Source organism: Epithele typhae (assembly GCF_022376455.1).
Source record: "Epithele typhae strain CBS 203.58 chromosome Unknown BXZ73scaffold_39, whole genome shotgun sequence".
Lineage (NCBI taxonomy): Eukaryota > Fungi > Basidiomycota > Agaricomycetes > Polyporales > Epitheliaceae > Epithele > Epithele typhae.
In genome coordinates this window covers 153,491-167,253 of record NW_025954230.1, presented here as the reverse complement: position 1 = coordinate 167,253, position 13,763 = coordinate 153,491, and the positions used below count along the sequence as shown (strand labels likewise).

Sequence of the window (13,763 nt, the reverse complement as noted above, 5' to 3'; positions counted from 1 at the left end):
CGAGAGCTCGGGCGCGGAGGCGTGAGTACTTGCGGACGACCGGAGGAAGTGGGAGGGGGGGACGAGGGCAAAGCCGTCGGCCCTCCCAGGCGAGCTCGTTATGGCCGCACACGCGACGCGAAGGTTCAACCACGCGCCGCGGCGCCTCGTCCCCGTTCGGGCGCTCTGCGAGCGTTTGCGCGTGGCCTGTATCCACAAGGCTGTGGGCTCGCCGATCCTCCTGCCGACTACAATGCGCGAACGCGGGCTCGAGGATGCTACAAGACACGGCGGGCAAAGCGGAATCGACAGCGTCCAGGAGCAGAGGGTGGTAGCTGGCGTCATCGCCTGTGCCGCACAGGCCGGCTCCAAAATTCCCACTCGGTGGAGAGAATGAACCGCAGCGCGCTCTATCGGTGCACAGCGCCTCAGTTTCGCTCGCAGACTCGTCCATGCCACCGTTGTCCGTGGCAAATGCACTGCACACAGCGCAGGCGAGTCGCAACAAGGTTTCTTGTCAACTTATAAGGAGTCTCCATCTTCCGGACTTTACCCTTCAGCCGACCAAAGTACATGTGTATGCGCACGTACAATACATCGCTGGCGTTCTCACTTTCACATACCCACCCGATCGCAGTTGCTCGGCCGTCGGCGTTACATAAAAGCGATGCGTGGCGGAGCCCCTCCCATATATGTATATGCTCCCCGCTCGGATATACGCAGCAGCAGTTTCATGGCTCATGGCCGTGGTCGACCAGGGATGCCACAACGAATGGCGTCAAAATCCCCGCGATCGTCAACACCAACTTTCTGCGAGCTCCGAGCCCTTCGGCGCCCGCCTGGCCGTTTGCTAGCGCGGGCTGAAGGACCGCCGCAACATACAAGAATGAACCGCCCTAGGGAATGACGCGGTATCAGTGCGGAGAAGCGCAGCAAGGGAAATGGTGAACGCACCGAAAATAGCAGCGCAAGCCCCGGCCAGTGCCCGCGGCCCTGTGTGCCGAAGAACGAGAGCACGGTGTATGCAAGGATTGTGCCGACCGGAGTCGACGCGCTGAAAAGCCCCAGATGCTTGCGGCACTGGGCGACTGGAAGTGCGGTCGAGAGCAGGCTCGTCGTGAGCGCGAGTGCGGTCGGGGCTATCATGCGAAGTTAGCGTCATCGCGCCGAGCATGAATAGAGGGCGAACGAGGCTGAAATAGCGACGGGGGAGGATACAACCGAACCATAAACGCACCTTTATGCACGACGAGCGCAAGAAATACGACGGTCGCAGACGACCGCGCGCGGGCCCCATCCGAGAACGCGGCCGCGCCCAGCGCGAGTCCATCCGCAAGGGCATGCACAACGAGCCCGAGCGTAAGCGGAACCGCCGCGACTGCGCGTCCCTGCATTTCTTTCTCCTGTGCGCTCGCGCGAAGGACCGATGTCGACGGCTCCGGGTCGATGCCGTGTTCACGCTCCAGCTCTCCGAGCTCAACGTCGAACTCTACGGTGGATGTCGCGGTTTGAGGGTCCGATTGACGGAGCGGGGCGTGTGAGTGCCCGTGTGCGCCAGATGTTTGGCTCTCCACGAGGACCATAAAAGTGAACCCCAGGAGGAGCGCAAGGGCGGTGGGGTGCGTAGGGAAGTCCGGAGACATGGTTGCGTCGGCGAGTGCCGCCGCACCTCTGGAGTGGCAAAAACGAGTCCACGCGCGTGCAAGGGGCGGGTATATGCGCGACGTACTCTGGAATAACGACACCTAGTGCGGCGCCGAGTAATAGCCCGGATCCATATGTGCTTAATGATGCAAGGGAGGATTCTGTGCACGACGTCGGCGAAAAGAGAGCAGCAATCCGGATAGATTACTCACTGGAGAACGCGAACGCGAGCGGCAGCATCCCCACTCCAAACGACGCCGCTCCCAACAGGATTGCCATAATGGCAAGCGCGAGAAATCCCGCCATTCCGGTAAGCCTAGTGCGCCGAACGATGTTTCAGAGTGAAAGACCTCAGGCTCGATGTTGGATGCAGGTGCTGAGTGTGCTGGTCTGTGCAGAAGAGAACAAGAAATACCGAGAGAGCGGTGGTGGTGGATGAGAGCAGGATGGTGAAGCATCACGACGTTGGACAAGAATGCCGCTCGCCGTGCGAGTCGGCGCTGCAGACGACGCTCGCCTAACGAGGGCTAGACACGTGATCTGTGACGTACTTTTACCACCTTTACCTTTACCTCCCACTTCCCGGAGATATTTGCCATTCACCATACCTCGTTGTGATTTTTTGTTTGTGTTGTGGTGCAAAGGGCGGAGTAGTTTGTAAACGAGACAGCAAAGGTTCGCGAAAGGGAAGCACGGTGAACAGGAGTGCACCGTCTGAGCCATCCAAATCAAATAACAATGTAATCACAATATGTGGTAGGAAGATCTTGTCTCGTCTCCAGCAGCTCTGTACCGCACCCCTCCACCGCCCGTGCAGAGACGAGACGAGAAAGACCTGCAACCATGAGTATCGTGACGGCTGTGGGCGCTGATATGGGGACCTGACAAGGTAACCACTGCGGACGAGAGTTCGAGTGAGAAGGATTTGATATGGACGAAATGCAGACTTACCAAGGGGCTCCGGGCGCGAAGTGCTCTTGAGGATGTTGTCAACTTGCGTAAGGTATATTGAGCAGCAAGCGTTGGACCTGACTGAAGCATATTGAACATCGAGAGCACGAGACGTGAGAACGCCGCGCCAACCGGAGTCAACGCGCTGGAGAGCGAGGGATGCTTCCCTCGTTGCGCAACTTGGGGCACGGTCAAGAGCAGGCTCGTCTTCGTCAACGCAAGCATAATCAGGACTATAATATCGCGTCAACATTGGGGCAGAGCACAGTAAGAACGCCCGAGTGCAGGACACAGGAGGACGTCAACTAATTTGAACTGCGGACGTACCTATTCACCACAAGCGTAAGTAACACAATCACCGCCGACGAGCCCGCGCGTTCCCTATTCCGGGCCCAGCGCAGGCGCGAGTGTGAGTGAGACCGTCACCGCGCTCTCTTGCGTCTAAAGGACATTGCGTTTGTGCGGGGTACCGACGACTCGGACTCGATCCCTTGATCGTACCCCAGCTCCAGTGCGCACCTGAGGTTGACAAGGAGTACGAATGTGAATCTCAAGAGCAGCGCGCGGGCGGCAAGGTGTGGGGAAATCGTGAGGCGTAGTCGCGTCAGCGAGCGCGGTCACGCCACTGCACAGGCAAAATTTAAGCTCATGGGGGTGCAAACGATGGGTACAAGCGCGACGTACTCAGCTATCACGGCGCCGGATAACGCTCCGGGCAGAGGACGGGGTCGGTAGGTAATCGATGAGCAAACGCAGGTATGCCAATATGCAATACAAACGAATCGAAGAACGCGTTCAAGACAAATAAAGATATGTAATAACAATAAATGGCAGGGAGATGCGGACCCTGATGAAATGAAATCACGAACGTCGTCGCGACTCTGGACGCTTGTACGGGGACCAAGGTTCGCGCTGCAGACGGTGGCCATTATGAGTATAGCAAATGCACATAGTAAAGGGAAGCACTGACTGAACGTTTGCGGGACCGAAGTCCTTTAGAGGAGGTCGTCAACGTGCGGAAGATATACTTGGCAGGAAGCGTCGGGCCCTACTACTATCAGTGCGTGCCATTACAATAAACGGAAGTGAGACTCACGAGTAGCGAAGCCGGATAGCCATGATCCTCATCTTCCTTCAAACGTTCAACGGCGCTTTGCACGATCACCTCGTCGGACTGGCCCGACAAGTGCATCAACTGGTACTCCCCTGCCTTCACATGGATCATCCTTCTGGCTGGAAGGCGTTCATCAGCGATCAGAACGCAGGTGATATGATGAGTACACGACCGGTACGCACGTCCGTGGTGTGCAGGATACCGGGTGACTATGAAATTGACGTCCGAAAAGTGCTCGAGTCTTCGTAGAGAAGGCGGGTACCAATAGTCGAGATAAGCCTTCGCGTCGGCGTCGAGGGGAATGTCGGGACGCTTCATTCCTTGATCAACAAACGCAAGGTGGCAGGGGAGTATAAAGCGCCCCTTCAGCGCGGGGTCACACTGGTTGCGGCACTGATCGCAGTCGAAGGGAATGAACTGAGGGCTGTCGAGATCCAGATAGCTTTTGAGGTATTCGTTGGCAGCTTGGAGAGGTCCTACCCGGTAAATGGTCTCCTCCGGGATGCCATAGGCCTTCATGCAGAGGTGGGCGATTGCTGTGAGGGAGAAGACGTATCCGGCCAAGAAGACGACTTCTGGTGTGGGGGGCCGCAAGTGAATCTTGCAGACCGCAGGTCCTGTGACAGTCATAGTAGCCATCGTGGTGAGATTGAGGAGAGGACGTGGGGATGAGTGGCAAGACGTCAAGGTAGGTGGAGAAGGAAGATTAAGGCGGCTGCAGACGCCGATGTTCGAATCGTACGTGTAGGCGCTGGCACGTGCATGGGGGTTGCTGGGCCGCCGAACGGCGCTCCGTTTCTTCGTACCACGGCGGACCTCGCTGTGGCCCTCTTGTTCTGAACAACTTTTCCAGGCCAAATGCCGGGCTCATTGTTCTCGTCGCAACATATATGCACGAATATGTGGACTTCTGCCTCCAGGTGCTTCCTACCTGCAGCCGCCACGGTCCACCTTCCTCCCGTGCAGCCAACCACTCTGTCCCTTCCAGGCTGACCACCCTCTCGTTTGTGCTTGCTTTCATTTCAATCCCGCTCGCTATCCTTTGCCAATTATAATACTCTGTCATATATCCGCCTCTCGCCGATCAACATACTCTTGATACTGTCGATCGATCCCTCACTCTCGCCGGGCACCTCTCTCACCACCTTCTATTCCTCGCCATGGGAAAGCGCAAGGCAAACAACCATTCCGATACTTCTTCAAAGCGCAATCGGGCGGTGAACATCTCCCAGTCGTTCGTACACATCATCTGCTCCATTGCACCGCCGTTCCGCTAATTCCGGTTTCGATCACCAGCCCTCAGGAACCGTCGTCTCATGCATCCACATCGGGCACCGTTGTGGAAGACACAGAAGCTCAACCACTCGCCGATGAGCCCCAGGTCCATACCACTGATCCCGCCGCACGAGCCGAAGAGCAGAGTGCGAAGCTATTGCTTGCTATACGTGAGCAAGCCGAGCTCCTGAGCGGTTTCCTCACAACGTGCAGGTCCAATCTGGTGCGATGAAATTCTCATTCTATCCATTAATTTTTCACGGAAGACACTGAGAAAATTTCATGCAGGGTTCCTCACGGTAAGCCGTTCAGCCTAACAGAGCACATGATTGCTGATTCGCGAATCTGGTGGTAGCAACACGCGATCTAGCAAACGCCATCCGGCAGTGGGTCAAGTGGAAGCAATGATGATCCACTCTAAGGAGTTATTGAAGATCCTGGTGCGTTGCACCAGTCAAAGGTTTCTATGCGCGTATCTGAAGTGAAATTCATTGACCGCAGGATCAGATCGACGATCAGCGCACGTCTCGTGCCAACGACGAGGATCCTCGTCTCCCTCTATCCGCGACAGCGAACCAGTTGCCCCGAATATGCTCTTGCGGCAAGGAAATATCGGTCTCATCCACCGATGCACGTTCCGAGTCGTCTCGGGCGCTTTTTAGTTTGTCCGCTGACAACAGTGCTCCTTCTACGTCATCTGGAAACTTGCAGGAAACGGTTGTGAGCTTACGGGAGAAGGGGCTCCAGAAGTTGCTTTCTCAGGTGTGTTTGATTTATGGTTCGTGATCCGACTCTTAAGTGATAAATCTTGGCCAGACTGTTGAACAGTTTCTTGCTTCTATCCCGGTATGGATTGTCAGGGGCTGCACCGAGATCACGATCGATGATGACAAAGTTGAGTGCGACGTGGATGAGCTCGCTAATGGCCTTCTCGTCTGCATATATACAGCCCATCTCTGCTTCGGTGTAGCTCCCCAGGCCAGACTTCCCGAGGCAGCCAATCGTGTCGCATCAACAGACGTGAATGGCGCGGGAGAACCCCTGGTGCTAGCGGTCCCTAGATGGCGAGACACAGCGCAGGAAGCAGCAATGTTGGCCTCAGACGGCGGTGAGCCGTCCTTCTTTCGCACATCGCCCTCCCAATCCCAGGTATACTCTACTCCCGTGAGAGCAGCCTTTGCCGCGGCTCCGGACTTCTCTGCATCAAGCACCCCGCTCTTTCCGCTTCGGTCGTATGAAGCATCTCATGGTGAGTACTACATTGCATTCGTACTTGTTCGCTGAATCACTGTCACTGTCAAAGGCGTTGCCAAAAACCGTGCTGAGGCGCTTAACTCCATTCCCAACATCTATATGGGTAATGACGATGTGCACCGATATGCCTCATCTTCCACGCACGTTGACGCCCACCTTATGACCCTCAATCATGCGAGATCAGACGCAATTGGCGCATTGGATGCCGTCTCGAGCACGCCTCTCACCCACCCTCGTGTCCACCAAGCAAACTACAGTGAGTGTTGCCTCTCGATAGAGGAGAATGCTGTGACGTATATCAAAGGTGTCATAACAGGTCATAATGAAGCACCCACTCCCATTGCCAGTACCTTCAGGGATGGTAATGAGCATGTTCATCTCGATCGCGACTCTAAGTTCCCTCAGACTGCGGTTTATTTGGAAGCACCGGGCTTGTCGGGTGGCCTCTCTCCCGCGCGCGACACCAGTGGCGTACGGGATGAGTCCACCTTCAACAGGCCGCAGAACTCTCTCAGTGTCGACCTTTCGAAGAGTGGTATGGGCTCAACCCTCGGCTACACTCACGACAAGCACGGGCTCCGGATGGGCCTCAAGGCGGACGGTCGGCGTCGTGTCGGCATCCCTGACTTCCTCGTCACTACTCGAGCCGACGACGGGATGCCGTTGCAGATCATTCTTTCTGTCGAGGACAAGGTCACGAAGGACCCGACTAAGCAGATGAACCGGTACTCGAAGCTGGTCGGACGCCACCACAAGGCGCACGTCATCGGGCTCCGCATCACCCCTTCAGAAGAAGGCGGCCGGGGCTTGCAGGTCAAGTGGGCTCGACGCATCTGGGGTCGCACTCTGGAGGAGCCGGATTCTGAGGCGGCCGTCGTCCTGTATGCTGACGGGGACCGCGCGGAGACGGGACACTCGGGCTGGTACCCCGCGTTGTGCACGTTCTCTTTGAGCAACTTCCTCGCGAGCCGCAACGAGTTCCTTCGACCCACGACCCACTACACTGTCGACGAGGTTGCTTCCATCATCGCCATCAACAACGGGTGTGTAATGCTCGAGCTTTCTATACATAGCCGATATGGTGAGCTGACGAAAGGGAATCTACTAGGCTAGCCAGAAGGGAGAACTAGTTGGGGCACGAAGAATCGATCAACATCCACGCTCCTTATGGCAAGTCGGCGCGTTCGCTGGCCCGAACGCGGACGCAATCCTACTGTATCGTTAGCGCATCCCGGCAGAAGCAGTCGGATTAGGTTATTACTCATAACATTCGATTAATCTAGTTATCCTCTTCGTGTTCGTTAGTGCTCCCGTCGGATGAACAATGGCCTGATGACACTGCGCAAACCGACCAGCGCGAGCCTCATTGTACAGCTTCGATCGTGGTCCCAGATCCTATCTTGTACACGGCACGGCGCTCCAACCCGATTCTCGCCTTCTCGCACGCCGCCATCGCCACCGCCCATCCGTCGGGCTCGAGCGGGCCCGTGTTCACCACAATAAGCTTCTTCCTCCACGCCCAATCCTCCTCCTCAACCTGCATCCGCATTAGCCCCCCGTTCACCGCGGAAGCCAAGCTCCACAACACCAGGCTCCCGCTCGCGCGCCCGCACTGGGGCGGGGCGTCGATCTCGAGGCGCGCGACCGCCGGGGGGAGGACGACGTGCTTGAGCGAGCACGGCGTCTCGAAGTGGACGCGCTCGAGCTCGGAGAAGAGCGTCGGGAGCAGGTGCGAGAGGCACCGCGGGACGTGCCCGGCGCCGCCGGCCCCACCGCGCTGCCCGCCGACGCACGGGCACGTGCACCGCGGGTAGTTCGCCAGGCGCAGGGAGCGGACCCCGGGGTACTGCGGCGTGACGGCGCCTTGAAAGGCGGCGGGGGAGAGGATGGCGGGCGCGGGTACGAGGGTGGTCGGGAGCCAGAACCGTGCGCGGTGGGGGTGCAACCAAACGAGGTGGACGTCTCGGCAAGCGCCTTGGGCCCGGGAGAGGCAGTCGAACGCCAGCTGGATCTCGCACAAGCCGGGTTTGGAGACGTGCGAGCGGTTGAGGAGCACGGAGAGGGAGCGGCAGGTGGCCATGAAGTCGAAGATGCGCTCACGAAGGAGGACGGCTGGGGGTAGCTCTGTCTGTTGGAGGAACGGGATGGTGATGAAGAGCTCTGTGAGCAGAGGAGCACCTTCCCGATTCAGGGCAGCCGAAGCGAGCTTGTGATGCATCGTGAAGTCTTCCTCGTACTCGATGATGATGGTGCGACGTGCGAGGTCCTCCACGATAGCCTTGAACTGGCGCGACGCCTGGCAGAGACGGCCGAAGGAGGACCAGCGGAGCCTTGCTTCGAGGGCGTGCTGTTTGGGGGAGCTGTAGCGGGATGGGTCGTAAGAGATGGTGGGAATGAACGTGCGCCAGACGAGGTCGAAGATCATGTCAACGAGCTCGTTGGGCAGCTGGGGCTGCATGTCGGGACCAGCGGAGTTTGGCACTGGATCATCATGCCGCTCAGTGGCTTTTATACATATGAAGTCGCGAATGCGAGTGAGATGCAAATTTTCCGCATCCAGATGTTCTGCGCATTGTCTTCACCACCACACCGGAATTTCTGTCGTGGATTAGCCAGAGTCAAGTTGGCCAATTTAGGAGGTCGTTGTATTTGTACAAAGACAGCAAGCAACTCGCCTCCTGGAGACTTTGATGCATCTAGGGCTAAATTAGAACGTACTCCCGATTGTGCGTGATGCGCTTGCGTCGCAGAAACGACCTCCTCCGTGTCGGTACCTGAGTACTTGAGTGCATGTGGTAAGTGAGTGCCGATGTTATGATGAAAAGATATGGATTATACAACCGCCGGGAATCAACAGGCTTCCACTTGTAGCATAAGGAAATTTCCGACTCGCACCTGACGGAGCGGTTGCTCGACTCATTCGCAACAGTAATCATTAAGTCTCGCGCACCGGCAGGTCGTGTACACCGTTGCGGCTTACAATGTCGCTGCCATCGGCGCCTATTGTCGGCGCTTTATGATGGCTTATGTAACGCCGGCTCAACAGATGGCGAATACGGAGCGCACTCCGCAACTTGGTGCACCCGATAAACATAGAATATGCTGAGGGTCTCCGACAGTGAGGTTTCATTCAACATGATAATTGAACCGAGGTCTACTCATTCACGGGCTCATGCGATCTTCGCCAGGATCTCCGTGAACCTTTCTGGTTCTTCCCAGTGCAGCTAATAAAAGGAAAGAACCAGCGCGGTCAGCCTGAGACCACCGAACGCACTCGTGCGAGTCACTCACGAAATGGTTGCACCCATTGAATACGTGCACCTCCATCGGCCTCCGCACACCCTCCTCTGCCCCCGCGTGCCCGCACCGTATCGTCGCGCACGCCCACGCGATCGAGCCGTTCGTCATGTCGCAATACAGCAGGTGCACGCGCACCCGCGCCCACACCGTCGCCAGCGCGCCCTCCGGACCGATGGGGAAGCGCGGGTCGTACAGCGCGCGGTGGACGTGTGCGGCGTTGACCGCGGCGATTAAGGGCGACCAGTGCGAGAAGTGCAGCGTGCCGGCGAAGGTCGCGGGGTGCGTCATGTCGCGGAGCTCTTCGGCACTCATTTTGTTCACCGTCGGCTCGAAGCGGCGCTCGAGGGGACCGGCGCGCGGCAGGTCTTGGATCCTGCAGCGCGGGGGAGCATCTGGGGCGAGTGTCGGGAGTGTGTCGGGGAGGTCCCATGGTTCAAAGTAGGAGGATACCTCGATCCCGAAGGCGATGGCTTGATCTGTCGGCGACTTCGTTCGGTCGGCTACGACACCAAAGAAAGAGGGAGGAGGTGTGGTACCTGTCGCGGCTGAGCTGGGTTCTGTTCGAGCGTCGGTGAGTGTGGAAGAAACTAGGTGAGCATCTAAAGCAGGGGGCTTACCATACATAATGAAACTACGCAAGTACTCGTTCAAGACATCTCTGGTTTTCTCGGGTAGCAACCCAGCATTCCCGAACATGGAGAACGAGAGCGCGTGTCCTCCGGACCACGAGAGAAGGGAGATGCCGCCAGCGCCTCCGTTGATAGGTGGGATTTTTTCCGTGTCAATGAGCCAGCACAGGAATGCAGCAAGTTCGAAGCCGCGATCACGTTGCGTTTGCTCTCGTTCGTCCTTGGTGCTCCCGAAGTCGGCCTCAGAGACCGGAGAGGAGCCGGGATACCCGCGCATGTTGACATACACAAGGCGAAGATTGCACGCAGTAGCATGAGGAAAGAGTGGGCGGAAAGTGGCTGGATGGTTTCAGCGAACTGTGGGATCGGGACAGCTAAGCCAAGTAGCCACGACTCACCACCATGGAAGCAAGTTCCGTGAATGAGAACCACGGTTACGTATTCCGCACTGTTGGCAGGAGCGCCGCTGTCCTCGTAGTAGAGAACGGTCCCCTTTGCGTCGACAGGGGCTGAAGGCATGGCCGTCGTCAGCACCGGCGGTGGTTGAGGAGGAGGGCAAGTCTAAGTTGAGGCTATTTATCCCCCTTTCGTCGTCCAAATAGGCTCTAGGTTTGACGGGCTGGGAGGAGGGACGTCGCGGGGACGAGGGTCAGCACGACGACATCGTGGGGCCCGCCAGGACATGGATCGGTGTGGACACAGGGAGGGATGGGCAGTTTCCAAAAAGCGCGAGGGAAAGACCCTGAGGCACGCACCCACGACTCCGGCGGCGGGGGACATCTTCTCCCGCGGAGCGCCATCGTAGCGCTTGGGGAGCGCGTTCGAACACTCTCAATACTACCAGAGAGAACGTACCTTTATTCGCATCTGCGACACACGGTCCACCTGCACACATAGTCGGAAAGTACTCCGTCTTCTGAACGACGATGCCTCAAGAGTTCGATGGCCATGCTCATACGCCGCCCATTCGTAGCGCACAAGAGGCGGAAATGATTAATGAGGCCTGAGGACTCAGCTTGGTGAACTCCCATCAGATTCTCCTTTTCTCCGCCTCGGAGCGACTGTCTCTTGTCAGCGCTCACAAATATTGGCCCTCTACTTCGGGCCCAGGCTGCTTTCTCCGATCTGGCCCGTGCGCGTTCAGAATGCCGCTTCGCCGGAGGTCACGGAGGGTCGAGGTCCATTTCTGACGTGCGTGAGGACGTCGAGGTACACAGCGTGATTGCAGATCGGCTTCGACAGACTACATAGCAGTCAAGCGGGCAGAAAAGCCACGCAGCATGGTGGACAAGAACTTCGAAGAAGTGATCGGAGCCTCAATATAGTCCACGTGTCAGCAATCGGAGATTAAAAGCTTTGTATTACGCGATTGTAACTTGTAAGGCGTAATCTTTCACTCCGCCTTCCACTAAATTCTCTCTGGAACTGCACGGATGACTCCATGATCCGAAAATCTGGGAAAGAACCGGACGTGTTCTTGGAGGTAGTCTCGTCGGTTTCTCGCGTCAGATCCCCGGGGCGCGATTCAACGCCGATGACGATGCAGCACGCCGGCGCAACGTTTCCACCGTGTGCTTTTTCGCCTTCGACACAGGCAAGAGACGCAAAACGACTGGCCACATATGTTCTTTATGAGGTTTGCGATGACTCTTGACTTCCTACGCTACGACCGGGGTGTCGGGGAAGAAAGAGCCAAGCGTGATCTACAATCATGGTGATGAGCTCGGGAGCCGGGGGGTAAAGGGACCATGTCCGTCGGCTTCGGATACGTGGCTGCTGGCGACCCCTCTTTGATGCATGTGCTGAGGGTACAAAGTTCAGTACTTACAAGGAGGACAAATCAAGAGTTCCTTGTTACGGGCCCATCACTTCTAGTACAAAGTCAGAGATCGGCAGCAGACGGTCTACAAGGCAGTTCGCGAGCGACGGCTCGCGCTCCCGCCAGCTTTCCTTCCGAACACCGCCCCTGCCGTCAACCCACTTCCGCCGGGATAGTTGTTATAGAACAGTCCGCCCACCAGCTCCCCTGTGCAGAAGAGACCCGGAATCGTATCTCCAGTAGCGTCGTTGACGACCCCCGCGGTGTCGGGATCGATCGCGAGACCCCCAAAGGTGAATGTGATCCCGCACCCAACTTTGACTGCGAGGAACGGGCCCTCCGCGAGCGGCCGCGCCCAGTTGGATTTCGGCAGCTCGAGCGCGCCCGCCGCACACCGCGTCGACAGCCCGTCCTTGACCGCGGGGTCCCACTTCTTGTCCGGATTCCCCACCGCGAACGCGCGCGTCGCGGCATTGTACGCCTCGATCGTGCGCACGAACGCCCCCGCGTCCGCGAGCCCCCGCGTCGTCAGCGCCTCCGCCAGCGCGGGCACGCTCTCCGCCCACACCTTCTCCACGACGCCGTCCGCGTACTCCTCCGCGCGGAGCCACTCGCACGCGGGGGAGTCCCACACCTGGAACGCGAACCCGCCGGGCTGGGCGAGGATCGCGCGGCCGAACGCGGCGTAGGTGTAGTTGCGGAAGTCCGCGCCCTCGTCGACGAAGCGCGCGCCGTCCGCGTTGAGCATCAGCCCGAGCGGGTACCCGGACTTGGTGAACTGGTTGCTGAGCAGCCGGTCCCCGACGTCCGGGGAGGCGTTCGCGTCCCAGCAGGTCGAGTGGCAGCTCGCGAAGTCGCCGGTGAGCCGTGCACCGGCGCGCTGCCCGAGAGTGAGACCGTCACCGGTATTGTACGGCGTCCCGCGCACCTGCGGCGGAGGAGTGTGAAGATATGGGCACCTATGGGGAGATACGGATACTCACCATCGCGCGCGCCCACCGCTCACCGAGATGCTTCGATCGGAGCTCCCTGCTCGACTCAAACCCGCCGCACGCCAGCACCACCGCGGGCGCCCTCAGCGTCATCCTCTGCCCGTCCTTGCACACGACAAGGCCAACGACCGCACCTTCCTCCAGAATGACCTCCTCCGCCGCCGTATCAAACCACATCTCCACCCCGGCCTCCTTCAATGCCTTGTGGTGCGCCGCGATGAGCCCCTTCCCGCCGTCCTCCACCCCGAGCACCATCCCGCCCCAGAACACCTGCTTGCCGTCGACGAGGTACGCCTGCCGGTTGAACGAGAACACGAACGGGACCCCCGCACGCTCCGCGAGCCAGCCCACCGCGGCGCGCGAGCCGTCGACGACCGCGCGCACGAGCGCGGGGTCCGCACGGCCCGCGCCGAGCCGGTCGATGTCCGCCGCGAACTCGGCGGCGGAGTAGGGCGCCATGTCGACCGTGCGCGCCGCGTCCGGGGGCGCGTTGCGCACGAGCGGGAGGAGGTCGGCGAGCCCGCCGTGCACGGTGCGGTGCGCGCCGGCAGTGAAGTAGCCGTTGCCGCCGGCCCAGGATTCGGGGCACTTGTCGACGACGAGGACGCGGGCGGCTCCGGCGTCGCGGGCGGAAAGGGCGGCGCAAGAGCCAGCGTGGCCAGAGCCGACGACGATGACGTCGAAGTTGAGTTCGATTGAGCGGTCTTCAGCGGACATGGGTGCAGGAAGGCGAGATGAAGTTCGAAGAGGTCGACATCTAGCCCAGTACTTAGCTCCCAGTCGGGTCGGCCCAAACGCCGAACGGT

At 58.7% G+C, this 13,763-nt stretch overlaps 6 protein-coding genes across 6 annotated transcripts; 1 reads left to right on the top strand and 5 right to left on the bottom strand.

Moving 5' to 3' along the window:
* Positions 1–710: 710 nt before the first annotated feature.
* BXZ73DRAFT_49994 (Zinc/iron permease) lies at positions 711–1,929 on the bottom strand (the record flags this gene model as incomplete). Its single annotated transcript, XM_048020357.1, has 5 exons — positions 711–875; positions 934–1,118; positions 1,217–1,650; positions 1,709–1,784; positions 1,836–1,929. The coding sequence occupies 5 exons, from the start codon at positions 1,927–1,929 to the stop codon at positions 711–713; spliced, it is 954 nt and encodes a 317-aa protein (XP_047875916.1).
* A 1,506-nt stretch (positions 1,930–3,435) lies between these two features.
* Positions 3,436–4,327, bottom strand: BXZ73DRAFT_103276 (uncharacterized protein; the record flags this gene model as incomplete). The annotated part of the gene is made up of 4 exons (XM_048015528.1): positions 3,436–3,486; positions 3,545–3,622; positions 3,671–3,807; positions 3,871–4,327. 4 exons carry the CDS (start codon positions 4,325–4,327, stop codon positions 3,436–3,438), a joined length of 723 nt encoding a protein of 240 aa, XP_047875915.1.
* Positions 4,328–4,848: 521 nt separating this feature from the next.
* Positions 4,849–7,470, top strand: BXZ73DRAFT_103275 (uncharacterized protein; the record flags this gene model as incomplete). Its single annotated transcript, XM_048015527.1, has 6 exons — positions 4,849–4,922; positions 4,985–5,186; positions 5,252–5,262; positions 5,319–5,403; positions 6,614–7,260; positions 7,443–7,470. The coding sequence occupies 6 exons, from the start codon at positions 4,849–4,851 to the stop codon at positions 7,468–7,470; spliced, it is 1,047 nt and encodes a 348-aa protein (XP_047875914.1).
* Positions 7,471–7,580: 110 nt separating this feature from the next.
* On the bottom strand, positions 7,581–8,675 carry BXZ73DRAFT_79054 (uncharacterized protein; the record flags this gene model as incomplete). The annotated part of the gene is made up of 1 exon (XM_048023001.1): positions 7,581–8,675. One exon carries the CDS (start codon positions 8,673–8,675, stop codon positions 7,581–7,583), a length of 1,095 nt encoding a protein of 364 aa, XP_047875913.1.
* A 712-nt stretch (positions 8,676–9,387) lies between these two features.
* BXZ73DRAFT_50083 (Alpha/Beta hydrolase protein) lies at positions 9,388–10,665 on the bottom strand (the record flags this gene model as incomplete). The annotated part of the gene is made up of 4 exons (XM_048020374.1): positions 9,388–9,441; positions 9,509–10,074; positions 10,135–10,485; positions 10,545–10,665. 4 exons carry the CDS (start codon positions 10,663–10,665, stop codon positions 9,388–9,390), a joined length of 1,092 nt encoding a protein of 363 aa, XP_047875912.1.
* A 1,385-nt stretch (positions 10,666–12,050) lies between these two features.
* BXZ73DRAFT_50080 (FAD/NAD-P-binding domain-containing protein) lies at positions 12,051–13,674 on the bottom strand (the record flags this gene model as incomplete). Its single annotated transcript, XM_048020373.1, has 2 exons — positions 12,051–12,893; positions 12,949–13,674. 2 exons carry the CDS (start codon positions 13,672–13,674, stop codon positions 12,051–12,053), a joined length of 1,569 nt encoding a protein of 522 aa, XP_047875911.1.
* Positions 13,675–13,763: the final 89 nt, after the last annotated feature.